A 15860-nucleotide genomic window follows, 5' to 3' on the forward strand; every position below is an offset into this window, starting at 1 on the left:
GGCTGCTAACAACATTCTTCAAAATATCTTCTTTTGTGTTCTGCAGAAGAAAAAACACGAGGCCTAAATATCTAGGTGACCTCTTTGCTTAAATCACTTCACACACCAACTATTTTTTAACTAAAACATGAGCACATAAGCTGAATGTCAATTTTATTTTTCACTATGAAAAGCTGTTGTGATATGCAGCCCAAATAAAAATATATAATTAATAGTAGGAATGTATGATAAAAACACTGTTTTTCTTGTAATATAATATACTATAGTACGCATAGTTGTACTTTTTACGCATTGATCACAGTGTTGTGAAGTCATACAGGTTAAAAACGACAAGAGGGTGAGTAAATGATGACAGAATTTTCATTTTGAAGGTGAACTACTCCTTTAACATTTTTTCATTGTAAAATTCTTAGATTCTTCCTGTAATGCAAATGATTATTGCTCATTACTGTAAAAAATGCATTATTTTCCTTATGCATTTCATGACAGCTTTCATGAGATTCATACGTCAATAATGAATAGAACAGCAGTTCTTACCATTCTTAAAAAATGTGTTCAAATAATGTTTTCTATCAGCTCATATAAGTATGTCAATCATGTTTAGCTCTTTCCACGGCATGTGAGACATCACGGCGCAATGTAACCTGCTCGTCCTCCTCCTCACCTGCGAACCAAGTCCTACGAGCACCTTTCCGAAGACACCACAGATACCCAGTAACCTAAACCGGGACGGTCAACTCTTCATCTGCTCAGTATGGATCTGACCACTAACCGTGGACTAAACCTGCTGCTCAACTTCCTGCTCATCGTCATGGCTCTACTGCTCATGCTCATTCTGGTCAAGCTAATGTGACCCAGTTCTGATCGCCAAAATGACCAGCGTTCAGAATAAGGGTATAAGAGAGGTGGAATGTGTTTTATATTCTCTAAAACCATTATGAAGGTGTTGTAAGCGATGTCAGCCATTTGGATAACTTCCAACATCGATCCCTTTCTCTCTCCAAAACCCCCGCACAAAATGATTGACAGGATGAGAATGAATTTCTGGCTAAAGCATGTTTACAGAGATAAGTGTGATTCGTCAGGACATCTACGTCAGTGATGTAGAAGATATATATTAGTAGCTCATTACAAAAAATCGCTTACAGCACCTTCTACACGCTCAGCATTTTCAAGCGGCTTATTGAAAGGCTACAGTAAATTAAAGATTGATTTCCAGCAAATCACCCTCCAGAGGCAAATAAAGGAAAAAAAAGTGATCAAGGTAAAAAAAGAACTATATATATATATATATATATATATTTATATTTCAGTCGAATTGCTATGACACTGCGCCCTCTTGTGGCCAAAATTACAAACCACATTAAAACAACATGACCAGGATTAAAGCAGGATTTCTCTCTAAATGGGATGGAATTAAGTACAATGTCAAAAAACATGAGGCCTAAATATCTAGGTGACCTCTTTGCTTAAATCACTTCACACACCAACTATTTTTTAACTAAAACATGAGCACATAAGCTAAATGTCAATTTTATTTTTCACTATGAAAAGCTGTTGTGATATGCAGCCCAACTAAAAATCTATAATTAATAGAAGGAATATATGATAAAAACACTGTTTTTCTTATAATATAATATACTATAGTACGCATAGTTGTACTTTTTACGCATTGATCACAGTGTTGTGAATATACATTTGAAAAAACTGAGACCTCTAAGGAAAATGCTTGTATTTTACACTTCTCTTTTAATATTAGCATCACAATTAAAGAAAGAACAAGCTATATTAAAATGATAATTATGTAGTATTTGGTTTGTTCCCTTTTGCTTTAGTGAAAGCAGCACTTGTGGTGTGGACTGTTGGGTTTCAATATTTGATCAGTGACCTAAAGATACTATAGAATCAAAAAATGTTATTTCACATCATAGGGTTTCTTTTTTGTTTTCTGAAACCCTTAAATACTTTAATTTGTTTAAATGAGGTCCCAGATTTTTTATGTGGTCTCAGACTCCTGGACCCCACTGTATATGTGAATTTTACATGATTAAAGCGAAGATGAAATTGAGAGAATGTGTGTTTATAAATTGTAAAGATTGTGACAATGGTGTTTTTGTTGGCTTGACAAGACATTTACAATGTATTGTACCCGTGTTTCTCCACCAGAGGGCGCTGTGAACTTTTACAAACCATATCTTCATTATGACATTTACAAAAACAAAATAATTCTCTAACCGCTCCCTTATGTAAACCATCAGACAACCCCGCTTTCAAATTCCTTGCATATTTTTCAATCCTTGCATTCCCTGTCAAACGCATTTTCTCTATACTGACCTGTGGGAGCTCTGCGTCCTGTCGCAACCTCTCTCTTTGATGCTGTTCCTGTTGCCACGAGCCCATCCCGCATCCGTCGGGTCCTGGGCGGTACTCCATCTGCTCGCTCAACCACATCTGAGTTCGTACGGCCGGCTGGATGGGCGATCCTCCCACGGCCTGGTGCCTGAGTGAGGGACTTCTCTGCCCGGGCCCCACCAGGCCGATGGTGGGGGTCTTGCTCTCCGGTAAGGCACTGTAGGTGAGGTCTAACGTGCTGGGCTTGAGCGGAGAAGAACAAGACGAGTCTGTTTTACCCAGGGTGTTAGTGCTACCCAGGTCGTATTTATTTGAAAAGTCTGAGTTGGTGGATAGCTTATGTAGGCTCTGGGAGAGGAAGTTGTCTGAATACAGGGCGTCCTGACGGTAGCCGTACAGCACGCCGCGATCCAATGACCCGTGCGGGTCCACGCGATATGAGGGTCTCCCGGAAGGGGTAGCCTTTTCTTGTCCTGTGAGGCGGGTGAGCGAGGACCAGCGACGGACCGGCCGGGGGTCTTTCATGTCCAGGGGGCTGTCGAGGGGAGAAGGGAGCTGGCAGCTGCTCCAGGGGCTGGTGGTGGCAGAGGGTGCGCTGAGCTTGGAGCTTGAGGGTGATGGCATGACGTGAGCCGTGGGGATGGAACCTTGAGGACGCAGGGGTTGGAAGGACAGCGTGCCGCTGGAGCTGGAGTGATCTGAACAGAAAGAGAATGAGAATTAAAATGTGGGCATATTAACACACAGACATGCTGGTTAGTTTCAGTTCTTTTTCTAACAGCTGGTGGTACAAGAAAATAAACCTTTATTTTAAATATAAACACATACCGGATGTCGCTAATTTGCTATACTGGATACAAGCTTCACTTTTAATATTTGAATTCACATTGTTAAAAATGGAGAATACAAAGTAAATAAATAATAAAAAATAATAATAATAACAGATGATTACTTACTTCTGTATTCACAATGTTGCATCTAAGCAATTCAACTGTTTAAGGAGTACCTCACATATACAATTTATGCTTTTAAATTAGGTTTTTTTTGGGGGGGGTGTAATAAACATTGGCAGTGAGGGCAGTTTCACAGAGCAAAAATGTTTAGTCTATTTATCCATTTATTCTCAATTTGGCTTTTTCAGTCCATCATGTAGCTCGACCAATAACAGCTTTTTATTAGTTTATTCAAAGTCAACCCTTTAACATTATTTAGTCACTTAGATGCATCATGGAAGAAAAATGGGTTTGTAACCCCTGATGCAACAATACGCAACAAGGGGTTGCAATGGGCTTAGTAAAGGATTACAACATACTGTATCTGTTAAAACAACACCAACAACAACAACAACTCAGATGATAAAAAATGATACAAAATGTAGTGCAAATCTACTCTTGTTGAGATGACCTAATACTGGCATCCCATAATGCTCTAGGGTTTCCCCTGAATCAAATAACCTATCCTTTATCGCTTTAAGAGAGACAAACTCTGCCAGGCAACACGTCATGATAAACACTGACTAACTTGCATTGACTCACACTGGAAAATCACAAAACTTTCATAGGATTTTTGTTCAAGGTTGTAATGTACGTGTACAGTTACATTATGACATTAGAAATATGTCTATAATGCTCAGACACTGCGAGATGGGCTCAGTGTCAAGAGATATGGTCCCATGGTCCATCCGTCCTGTTTGATTTGTTTCCAATACTATCATTATGTAAAAAAACAATATTTGTTCAAATTTCTTTTTATTTTTTTATCCTCCAAAATATCCTTTCATTTAAGTCCGCTCTAATGAGATCTCTACAATGTGTCCTGGTGTTAAAATGAGAGTCTGTTGCATACACACACGACACCCGTCTACCACATGGCACATACATAATATCAGTTGATATCAGTTTGGCTTCCCAGATAGGACCAAACATGTTTAACTTTTGATTCTAGTTTGATGTGCCCAAAACATAAACGAACCTCTTGTGAGTGCTTTTGGGATTTTACAAAAAAAATACACACAAAGTGTTTTGTATGTACACACACACAACACACAATGATTTTACAGCCCTGCAGTTATCAACATGACAAAAGATGTTAGAATAGCACATTTTCACCCTCTATCCTTATATAGTAAAGAGGTCTCTAAAACTCCTTTTTGCGTGCCGTGTAGCACAATGGGCTGGATGGGCCATTCCTGAGAGGTTGGACTGGGACGCTCAGAATAACCTCATCTGGGTTTAATTTACACTGTGGTGGAGGAGAGAGAGTCAGAGGAAAGCGGGACTGCTGGAGCCCGCGGCTACGGGTGCTCCAGTCCCAATTCTCAACTCATGGATGAGAGTCTGCTGTCTATACTGCTGAACAACTGTGACAACTGTGTCGAGATCAGTCTGAAACACATAACCACAATATAGATTGTATCATAGAAACAGATCAGATATTCAAAACATTAGTTGTAGTTTATGATGTTTAGAGGTCTGGAAGCATTAGGGTGGGCTGTGATAAGTCTTTGCCATTTTTAGAGTTGAAGCTCTGTTTGTGTAGATCAATGAACTAACTTTCATGTGATTGCTGTGTTTCTGTCAGATTCACTGCGATTTATGCTGCGTGCTTGTGAGATCATGTAATGTGGGTCACTGAATATCTACAAAGCTCAGTTCCTCCTACTGGGATCAAGCCATTTATAAATCATCAAACGCTTATTTCTCACCAAACCGCCTGCTCTTTTGGGCACTTTTTTATACCTGTGGCATGTCTAACAAACACATTTGGACAGATGGGTGGATTTCTGATGGATTTCTTTGTTCGTTGAACAAAAAAGATATTTGGAAGAATGTTAGCAACTGACAGTTTTGGGGCATCATTGACTACTATAGTAGGAAAAATTCAAATGAAAGTCAAAGGTGCCTCAGAACGGTTTTCTTTCCTAAACATCTTTGATGTTCAACAGAACAAAAAAATGACTTTTTTCCTACTATGGTAGTCAATGGTGCCCCAGAACTGTCAGTTGCTTACATTCTTCCAAGTTTCTACAGGTTTGGAACAACAAGAGGGTGAGTAACTCATGACCGAATTTTCATTTTTAGGTGAACTATCCCTTTAATAAGAAAAAGTAGATAATGTGGACATAAAGACAGACGGACACCTGTCTCTCATAGCATGCTATTTGTGTTGCAAAACTTATAAAACGTAATTGTAAACTTTAATCACTCAGAAAAAGCATTTACCTAAAGGGATAGTTTACCTAAATGAAAATTCCTTAGTTTATTCACCCTCATGTCATTCCATACCTGCATGACTTCTGCAGAACACAAAAGAAGATATTTTAAAGAGCGTTGGTCATGATAACCAAACAACATTGGCACCCATTGACTTTCATTGTATAGACACCAGAACCATAACAAAAACGATACAGTCAAACAAAATTATTGAGATGAGCTATTTTTTTCCAGTGCAAAAATGATAAAACACTGACAACCAATCAAAATCCATTTTAATTTAAAGGGTACGCAAGCACATAAAAAATGTTGAAGCACCCAAGCTAAAAGTAAACATAACATCATCAACGTTGGTGTGGATGCTAATACAGTTAACGTTAGCGCTCTTGGGTCTTTACCCATAGAAATAATACACACAAAGACAGAAATGATTGATTGGCTAAGACTCTTGACTAACTGTGCTTGCTCAGCTTCTGCGGCTACGCTAGCTCAGTCAAAGACTCCTGACTTTGCAGTGTGAATTGCCGCAGACACACACACACTTGCAAAGATACACACACTTTGAGTTAACATTCTGTGACACCTTACATGTCACTTCAGCACAATGAACCCTCCGCCACCAGACTTCTCACTGTAAAGACTGCTAGCGGCCTACACCGTTAGCATAACATCCACAAGGACACCGTCACAAAACATGTCGTCAAATTAACATGTGTTATTGCAGCCGCTCTTCTCTGTGTGGTGTTCGACCCGTGACAGCTGATCAGAGCGGGAATACACATGTTTGTTTTTATATAGCAACATGAAAAGAGCACCTGCTAACAAGTGAAAGTACTCAGATGGGTTATGTAACAGTATGAAAGTGACTATGAGAGGAAAGACAGAAAAGATCGACATGTTTTCCCAGCATTCCTGGGAACGTGGTTTATTTGCCAAGTTGTGATGCAGTTGGGTCATTCTCAAAAACATTCTGGTAGATTTACTGTGGGAACTTTATGCTCTTCATGTATTTCATACGTATTCATATTATTAACGCATTGCTGCATGTTTTTGCTTGAAGCCTACTTTTATTTTTCCAAAAAAAGTTGTAAAAGTTGATATAAGAATTGAATCTTCCTGTTGAATCAGAATCCGAATTTGCTTTATTGGCCAAGTATATGTAAGCACACAAGGAATTTGTTGAGTTTTTTTTATAAGCTTTTGGTACATAAAAAACATATACACATGACATGAGAACAGGAAGAATAATATAAGTAAGTAAAAAATAGGTAGTACTAATGGCTGGAATAAACTACAAGACATTTAAAATCTGAACAGATTTTTTTTAACTAGACATCATACACTTGCAAACGTTTTAAAAGTTTCAGATAGAAACACACTAACTGGTCAAATCTGCAGACTGGCACAGACTTTCTGCAACAAGTCCAGACTGAAAATCTGGGCAAAATCTGAGCAAAAGTCTTTATTAAGAAAAAATAAAATGATAATAATGTTGTATACAATTGGAAAATCTATGTACAGATTTGTGCAACTAGTCTGAAGACCCTCAGACTAGCTTATCTACTTAAAACTTGTATCACAAAACCCCTACATTTGATTCTGTTTTTTAATGCAAGAACATATCTTTAAAGAAATGTCTGGTCTGGGTAAACCATATAAGCCTGACGCCGCTAGTTGTGACTTGTTCATTTTCTAAACGTAAAGCAGAAACATCATCACTGGTTGCTCAACAACAAGCTGCTGAGAATCATTGAGCAATCAGGCACATGATTCTGGATGAGTACACATGTGAGTTTATCACATCTAGTGTATCAAAACACTCTCTGATGTCATACGGATAAGTGTGTGCCGCCTGCTCGTGGCCCTGGTGGTCTTGCCCCGTTAGCACATATTTAGCAGCCGCTCTTAGATTTCACTGCTATGCCCGTCACTATTAGCCTGGCGCCAAAAAGACGGTTGCTAGGGACCAATGTGGAACTCCAGGGCCCTGATTCTAGGGACGGCCCAGGGCCAAGACGAGTCTAATAAAAGATAAGGCACATTATGAAGTGAGAACATGATCGGTTCTTAAAAGTAGCAAAGGTTTCTCATAACAGCATCAAGGAGACAAAAATGGCCAATTTTATGATAAGTTTAAATCAGGTGGTTCACAGTTCTTAGGAACATTTCAGGGCACAGAGAATATGACCTCACACTGCATTCTATTGGCTGTTTAAATCAGTGGTTCTCAAACTGGGGGCCGTGGCCCCCTGGGGGGCCCCAAGATGGATCCAGGGGGGCCACAGATTTTGTGCCATTTTATGAAATATAGAAATTTATCATAGATTTTATGCAATCAAACATCAGAAAAATGACACTACCAACCAAAATAATTGAGGTTCCAGCATTGTATAAGTGAATGTTTTTGGTTCAATTAAAATTCTAAGTTTAAGATTATACATCTTTATATGGGGGGCCGCAAAGCGATTCACCTAACTCAAAGGGGGCCTTACAACGAAAAAGTTTGAGAACCAATGGTTTAAATCATATGATAACCCACAGCCAGTGGTAAACATGTAAACAACCCTGTTGTTTTAATTTACAACATGAATTATGGATGTTGTTGGGAGACTCTGGAAAACTCTTCCTGACACACCGCACCAGTTCTGTCAGTATTTCCAGCCTGCTGTTGCATCATCGACTTCCAGGAATTCCAGAGTGACACGGTAAGAAGTTGACGTAACGCGTATGAGAGGATGGAAACGGTCAGACCCCTGAAACAGGAGCGGACCGGCGCAGAACTAACGCTCGGTCAGCTGAGCTCAAATGCTCTGACATAAACTGTCCTGTCAGTCTAAAACTCTTGTGTAAGCTTAAAACTTTTTAAGAATGCCTTTGACAAATACTTCAAAACTAACAGGCTGCATACGTTTTAAATCCAAGCTTTCCTGGCCAAATGGATCAACCATTGATTTAAACCTTTTTACTTTGTTCATTTTTGGTTTAGAATATTTCGGTGTTTCCAATCACGAATTAATGTTAAAAAAATGTTGCCAGAATTTACTCACTTTGTTCGTGACAGCACTGTATAAACACAGGAGGAACATTTTTGAATATCCTGCCTACTTTTTTAAACAATGAAGGTAAATAGGGACTGGTACAATTTTGTTCCAAAATGACAAATAAAGCCCAATAAAAGGGTCAAAGGTGGTCTATAAAATTCATGCTCTTTACTGGAAAATAAAGAGTAGGTGTTTTAAGCATATACATATTTTTATAATACTTTTAAAGTGCTTGACAGCCCCAGTCCCCATTCACTTTCATTATATGGGAAAGCTAGAGCAGATCACCTTCATGTCATATCTTTCACATATGAAAGACAGTGATACAGGTTTGAAATAAAGTGCTTAAACAGCGAGTACATAATAATTTCATTTTAGGGTGAACTATGTCTTTTAAAGCAGTGGTTCTCAAACTGGGGGCCGTGGCCCCCTGGGGGGCCCCAAGACGGATCCAGGGGGCCACAGATTTTGTGGCATTTTATGAAATATAGAAATTTATCATAGATTTAATGCAATAAAACATCAGAAAAATGACACCACCAACCAAACGAATTGAGGTTCCAGCATTGTATAACTGAATGGTTTTGGTTTAATTAAAATTCTAAGTTTAAGATTATACGTCTTTATATGGGGGGCCGCAAAGCGATGCACTTAACACAAAGGGGGCCTTACAACGAAAAAGTTTGAGAACCACTGTTTTAAAGGACAATTTAGACATAATAAAGTAAACAAATTAGCCACAAATGCAAGTGTATGACTTCAAATGCCAAACTTGCCTAAGACTGAACAATATACTGTATATAAAAACCAAGCTTTTAAAGATTATATGGATTACACAAATTACTGCATATGTGCATGCTAATATGTGACCCTGGACCACAAAACCAGTCACAAGTAGCACAGGTATATTTGTACCAATAGCCAACAATACATTGTATGGGTCAAAACTATAAATCGTTCTTTTATGCCAAAAATCATTAGGATGTTAAGTAAAGATCATGATCAGATTGTTAAAACAAACCTGTTTAGCAACAGCCTGCTACACCTAACAAACAATACATCAATGGAAAACTTATTTATTCAGCATTCAGATGATGTATAAATCTCATTCTCAATTTTGAAAAATTGACCCTTGTGACTGATTGTGTGGTCCAGGGACACATGTGTCCAGCTGGGCTTGTCATATCATGTTCTAGCTCTAGCTTGACAACAGGGCTGATGTTAGGGAACAGACAGCCAGATGGTGTGTGGAATATCGTGCGTAATCTCCGCCTGCCATTAGGGCTAATGCTAGTGTAGTAAAGATGCTAAACCAGGGCTCAAAAACACACAAATCAGCAGTGCTTTAATGAGAGATGATGCAGTGTGTTTTCAAACTGGAGAGGATAATTATCAGCCCGGGGAAAAGAAACGCTGAGCCACTGTACGGTGTGTGTGTTTGTGTGTACTCAAGGGGACTTGGAATGCTTACATGGGACTTGTGTTCTTGTTATGAAAGGAAGCAGAAAGCAATCACGTAGAGTAACCAACAAACAAACAAAGATAATGGTGCATCAGGCTTATCAACAATGTTCCTTCATCCTGTGCACTGCTAAAAGATGATTCTTAAAGGAATAGTTCACCCAAAATAAACATTCTGGCATTATTTATTCACTCTCATGTAGTTTAAAATATGTATATGACTCTTTCGTCTGCGAAACACAAAAGAAGATATTTTGAGAAATGTTTTTGGGTGCATACAATGCAAGTCAATGGGACAAATGTTGTTTGGTTACCAGCGTTCTTCAAAATATCTTCTTTTGTGTTCTTCAGAAGAAAGCCATACAGCTTTGTTTCATTAACGTTAGCTAGTGCATCGGACATAATAAACTGTCAAGTGAACCATTTTTTATCTTTAGGCATTCAATAATAGAGATTGTTGTTATTTTAAAAACAGTTTATTTATATTAGGATTAAAGTAACAGTTCACAACGAAAAATTCTGTCTTCATTTAGACATGTTGTTCCAAATCTGTATACATTTCTTTGTTTTCCGATGCAGAGAAAGATATTTGGAAGAATGCTTGTGACCAAACAGTTCTTGGCCACCATTGACTACCACAGTAGGAAAAAAAGATATGTTCTATTAAACACCAAAAAATATATTTTAAATAATGTAGAACAGCAAACAGTTCTGGGGCACTATTGACTATCATTGTAATTTTTCCTACTATGGTCGTCAATGGTGGCCAAGAACTGTTTGGTTACAAGCATTCTTTCAAATATCTTTCTCTGCCTTCATCAGAACAAAGAAATGTATACAGATTTGGAACAACTCGAGGGTGAGTAAATGATGACAGAAATTTTATTTTTGGGTGAACTGTCCCTTTAATTCATGCAAGCCAAGAACTGCAACAGATGCTTGTGACATTGATGGACCTTCAGTGAAACAAAGAGAACTCCAGCAGATCAGAGCACACACGCATGAGAATATCACGTAACAGCATATTTTATAATCACTTAATGGTGAGCTAGGACCTAAAAGACAACGCTGCTAAGGTTACATCAAAACAAAACTAGACACAAGATACACTTTCAAGGGCACATAGAGCACAAGAAGCTCGGGAGAAAGCTTTCCGTTAGCATTCCCATCACCTTTGCTCACGGCCATTAATTTCCACTTCCTGTTTATTCCAGCCAATTAGAAGTAAGTGATGTGTGGTTAAATCACGTGACTGTTTCACATAAAACACCACACACGTTCTCAAATACCTCCGGGTTCGGTGGCGAGACAATCGATTGTTTCCTCTTAAAGCATTTATGATGTGATCACTTCCTGCGTTGTCTTTCCATCCCGTCGCCATCATCAGGAACTTTTTTTAAGCACCAGCAGCACTATGACCGCATGTGTATTGATCTATATCCATATCCAGTAAGCTAACGTCTGCCAGACCCCATTGACTGCACTGCATCCTGTTTCTCTTTTTACTCTGTAATTCGTTTATCTCCTTCCATTGAGATGAAGGATGAATGATTCTACTCTCCACGAAGATAAATGATGTAACATGGTACTAGCATGTACGTGTTCCTCATTCATCATACATGCTCTTTAAAACCCTCTCTCCCTGCACGGCGTGTCTAGTTTCATTCACGGGTTGTGAGGCCATGCACACTATCTCTATATCCAGACATGGTAATACATGTAATATATGAAATAAACACTTAAAAAGATGATATATCTGGAAAGTAAATACAATTGTAATGACTTTTTGTCTGCTTACACACAACAAACACAGATGTGACGGATGGAGACAAGAACATCACTCAGGTTCTACAGCTGGAGCCCGACGACAGACGCTCCAGCCCTGAGGGACCACAATAAAAAAGACCCGACGCGAGCGTCCAGGTTCACATCCAGCACAAAAGGGCCATCAACGCTGCCGTAATGGCTCACATCTGACTCCCAACAGATGAAAGAAGGTCCACATAAAGGAAAGTCTATGTACACGGTCCCTTCACAGCGCCAACAAACATATGGAACCGTTTGGTTTAAAGTGGTGAAATGGCCCTGCCGGATAAGGATAAATCGGGCTGGTGTTTGGATGAGAGAGGATCACGGAGAACTGACCTCATTCAGTTCTCACTTCATTCACTGCAAGAGAAATTTCCCCTCTTTTTAAATCCAAGGTCTTTTAGAATGACATTAAAGCATTTGAATCTGAGAATGACAACATTGACAAACTCTGCTTCCACTTAATTCAGCAAATACAGCTGATATTTCTGTTGTTTTGGTCTACTTTATAAAACACTTTTAACAGTTAAGTTTGTCTACATAAAGTAGATTACTTCTAAAATATGTCTATTGGTATCATACAATGAACTGGATACTGCTTGGTCAATACAGAGATTCTGCATTTTTCTAATATACCACATATTTATGCAATGTATACACATAACAAAATAACGTGTTATTAAAGGGGTCATATTGCGCAAATACGTGTTTTTCTGTGTCTTTGGTGTGTTATAAATTACCCATGCATGTATTAGACACGTAAAATTGCAAAAATGAAAGTGTCGGAACAAAAGATGCATTCCATCTACTTGTAAAAGCGAATGCTCACCCAGACCTGCCTGAAATGCCTCGTGTAACCACACCCCCTCAAATCTACGTAAGTTCGTGGTATGATTTGACTAAGACCGCCCAAATGTATACGCAAGTAAGGTGGGCGTACCTGTCAGTACAATTGCTTTGGAACCTGATGTTCCAAACAGTGTTGGGTAAGTTACTCTGAAAAAGTAATTAATTACTAGTTACTAATTACACATTCGATAATGTAATTAGATTACTGTACAAGTTACTCTCTTCAAAAAGTATTTAATTACTTATTACTAATTACTTTCTATATCCTACATCAACCTTGATGAGTTAAGTGATTCAAGGATAGAAATGAAACGGCTCTTTTAATTCATTCAAATAAATAATATAAAACAACATAAAGTATTATTATTAATTACAAATGTGAGAATTATACATTAAAGCACGGATTTTGAAGTTAGACTTTGAATTTTGATGTAAATTCCTCTTCTGCACACACATATATTACACAAAGTATTTACTTTAATTACATCAGAAGTAACTGTAATTAAATTACAGAAAAAACAAGAGTAATCCCTTACTTTACTTTTTCAAGGGAAAAGTAATTAAATTACAGTAACTAATTACTTAGTAACTAGTTACACCCAACACTGGTTCCAAATATGGTAAGAGGCGTTACATTTCAGTCACACGCTTGCAGTATTCTGGCCAATCATAGCACACCTCGCTTTTCAGAGCAATCTGGGCGTTTCAGAGAGGCGGGCAAAGAGGAAATAGAAACATGCACGGTATGTGGAAAATACAGCGTTTTTGAACCTTAAATCGTGTATACACACATTGCATTACATCTAAAACAAACCATAATATTCGTTTTAGCCGTGTCATATGACCCCTTTAAAAAAGGTGTCCTTGATATTTACAGCTAGAAGGGAAGAAGGCAACCCTTCAGTCATCGTGACAATATTCACAATGCAGCACAGCGTCTCATACATGACTGCTTATGGTGTCTACTAAAATAAGCAGAAAGTAAGAAAAGAGAACACAAAAAACATGGTTTGCAAAACTAACATTGTCTACAGAAATGTAGAAATGCTTTAGTGTTTCTACAATGAGAATAAGTAAACCCTGTTTGAGTCGTGTACAAACTTGAGCTACAACAGCCACAAACGCTGAGCTTAACAGTGTGAAATGTGCCTTAAAGACGCCAAAACCCACAATCAGCAGAACTCGCTATTACATAAAATAACTGAGAAAATATCTTTCCGTTTTAAATGGAAAACACTTTGGAAAAGTAAACCAAGGATTTGCACCGAGTACGGGGAAACAGCCACTTAAACGAAAATAGTTTTCTTTCCTCTGCTAAAGCATCAGATCACGGTGGATTTAACAAATCTTTCCTTATTTCTGATCTTTATGAGTTCAGATGTGTGCGTCAGTGTATGCATTTGCTTTTTCCCTTACCTTCTCTATTTCACATCACTTGTACAAATTTTGTGTATGTTGTTTTCTTGGTTTTGGATTGCTTGAACAGCTGCTTTGATGCAATGCAAACTGTAAAAAGTTAAATTGAATTTTTACATTCGGTCAGACATCAAATTGCTACTTTTAAAGTTAATTCGCACAAATGTCACCTGTTTAATGCTCGCTAGTGTTAAAAACAAAATATTAATAGTTCTGTACGTCCCACACACATGAGAATGATATGTGAACTTATAAAACAGACGCTATGAAATTCAATAAGAGGTGATAACCTACTTTCTTGAGGCCGTCTTCAGTACATAATTAGAGACACGACTCAGTCTCAGCGGGGTGGATGTTCCCGGACTACATCTTACTGCATTGGAAAAGCTCAAATCTCTTATCTGTTACCTCTAAGGCAGAAGGATTATCTCTTTTGCAATGCATCGCAGGATTTAAAGAGCAAAATTAGTCATTTTTCCATGCAGCAGCTAAACAAACAATAGCCATGCTATCACACATTAAGCTTAATGCAATTACAGTAAAGATAGATCAATTATATTAGTCCAAAATTCTTTAAAATAACAAAAAATATTTAAGAGCTAAACTGGTAAACATACAATAACTCGTTCTCTATTTCACCATCCTAAGATGAAGATAAATACATCGGCACACATGACATTGGTGCGTCTTTTCCACAGTTTTAGAGTTAAAAGCCAAAGACTTTACGAATAAAAAAGGGCAGGGCAGGAGTTTCCATGCGTGACTGAAGCTGCACTCCAAGAGCAATTACCAAAAACCTCACAAAAGACAGCTCTTTTCTCCCTCCCTTCATCCATACCAACAGACGTCTGTCTCATTAACAGTTTACATGCAAACTGCCCCTCCAGCATTTGCAGGGCAGACGTTTTATGAAATTATGAAAGAAAATCCTATTTGAGTGAATTTTAATCAACGCTCAGCTTGACCCTTAATACAGAATTGATTAAACTGGTGTTCACATGCACAGAAAGTCCAGATGGATCTGCCAAAAGGTGAAATGCTGTGTTATTTCGGGATGACCCTGCATTGGCGAGCTGTTTGAGATGGTTGACACCAATGAGTTTTACGCCCAAATCAAATGTAGCAGGTGAGTAAATAAAATGTTCAATCTCAGCTGCGCAGAGGTCATGGGTTCCATTCACAGGAGACACACAAACGGATAAACTGTGTTACTGTAAATCGCTCCGTATCAAAGCATCTACAAAATTCATAAGCGCAAAATTATCAGGTGGGGAAAAAAATCACAGATGACCTAAAAGGAAAATTCTGTCATTATTTACTCACCCTCTTGTCATTTTAAACCTGTATGACATTATTTCTTTTGCAAAACACAAAAGAAGATATTTTGAAGAACATTCAAAATATCTAACAACATTCTTCAAAATATCTTCTTTTGTGTTCTGCAAAAGAAATAAAGCCATACAGGTTTGAAATTACATGAGGGAGAGTCAGTAAATAATGACAGAATTTTCATTTTGAGGTGAACTATCCCTTTAAGCAAGATGTGTTTGTCCATTCAGTAAACTATGAAAAAACATTAATAAAAGGTTGCGTCCAACACATTTCTCATTCACGATTTAAGACGTCATTAAAATGATGGGTTAGGAGCAGCTGGCATATGAAACATGTTTGACAATGGGGGGGTTTGGGTACATTGCACAGAAGGCCAGGGGCAAACAAA

General features: G+C 38.2%; 1 protein-coding gene across 2 annotated transcripts in view; it reads right to left on the minus strand.

Moving 5' to 3' along the window:
* Window positions 1-15860, minus strand: part of cep85l (centrosomal protein 85, like) — a 48323-nt gene that overhangs the window by 20790 nt on the left and 11673 nt on the right. For both annotated transcript variants that reach the window (XM_057352682.1, XM_057352681.1), the window contains exon 3: window positions 2335-3050. In XM_057352682.1, the coding sequence (XP_057208665.1) occupies window positions 2335-3050 (716 nt within the window). The remainder of the gene's footprint in view (window positions 1-2334; window positions 3051-15860) is intronic.

This window comes from Triplophysa rosa, linkage group LG15 (genome assembly GCF_024868665.1).
Source record: "Triplophysa rosa linkage group LG15, Trosa_1v2, whole genome shotgun sequence".
In the NCBI taxonomy this organism is placed as follows: domain Eukaryota; kingdom Metazoa; phylum Chordata; class Actinopteri; order Cypriniformes; family Nemacheilidae; genus Triplophysa; species Triplophysa rosa.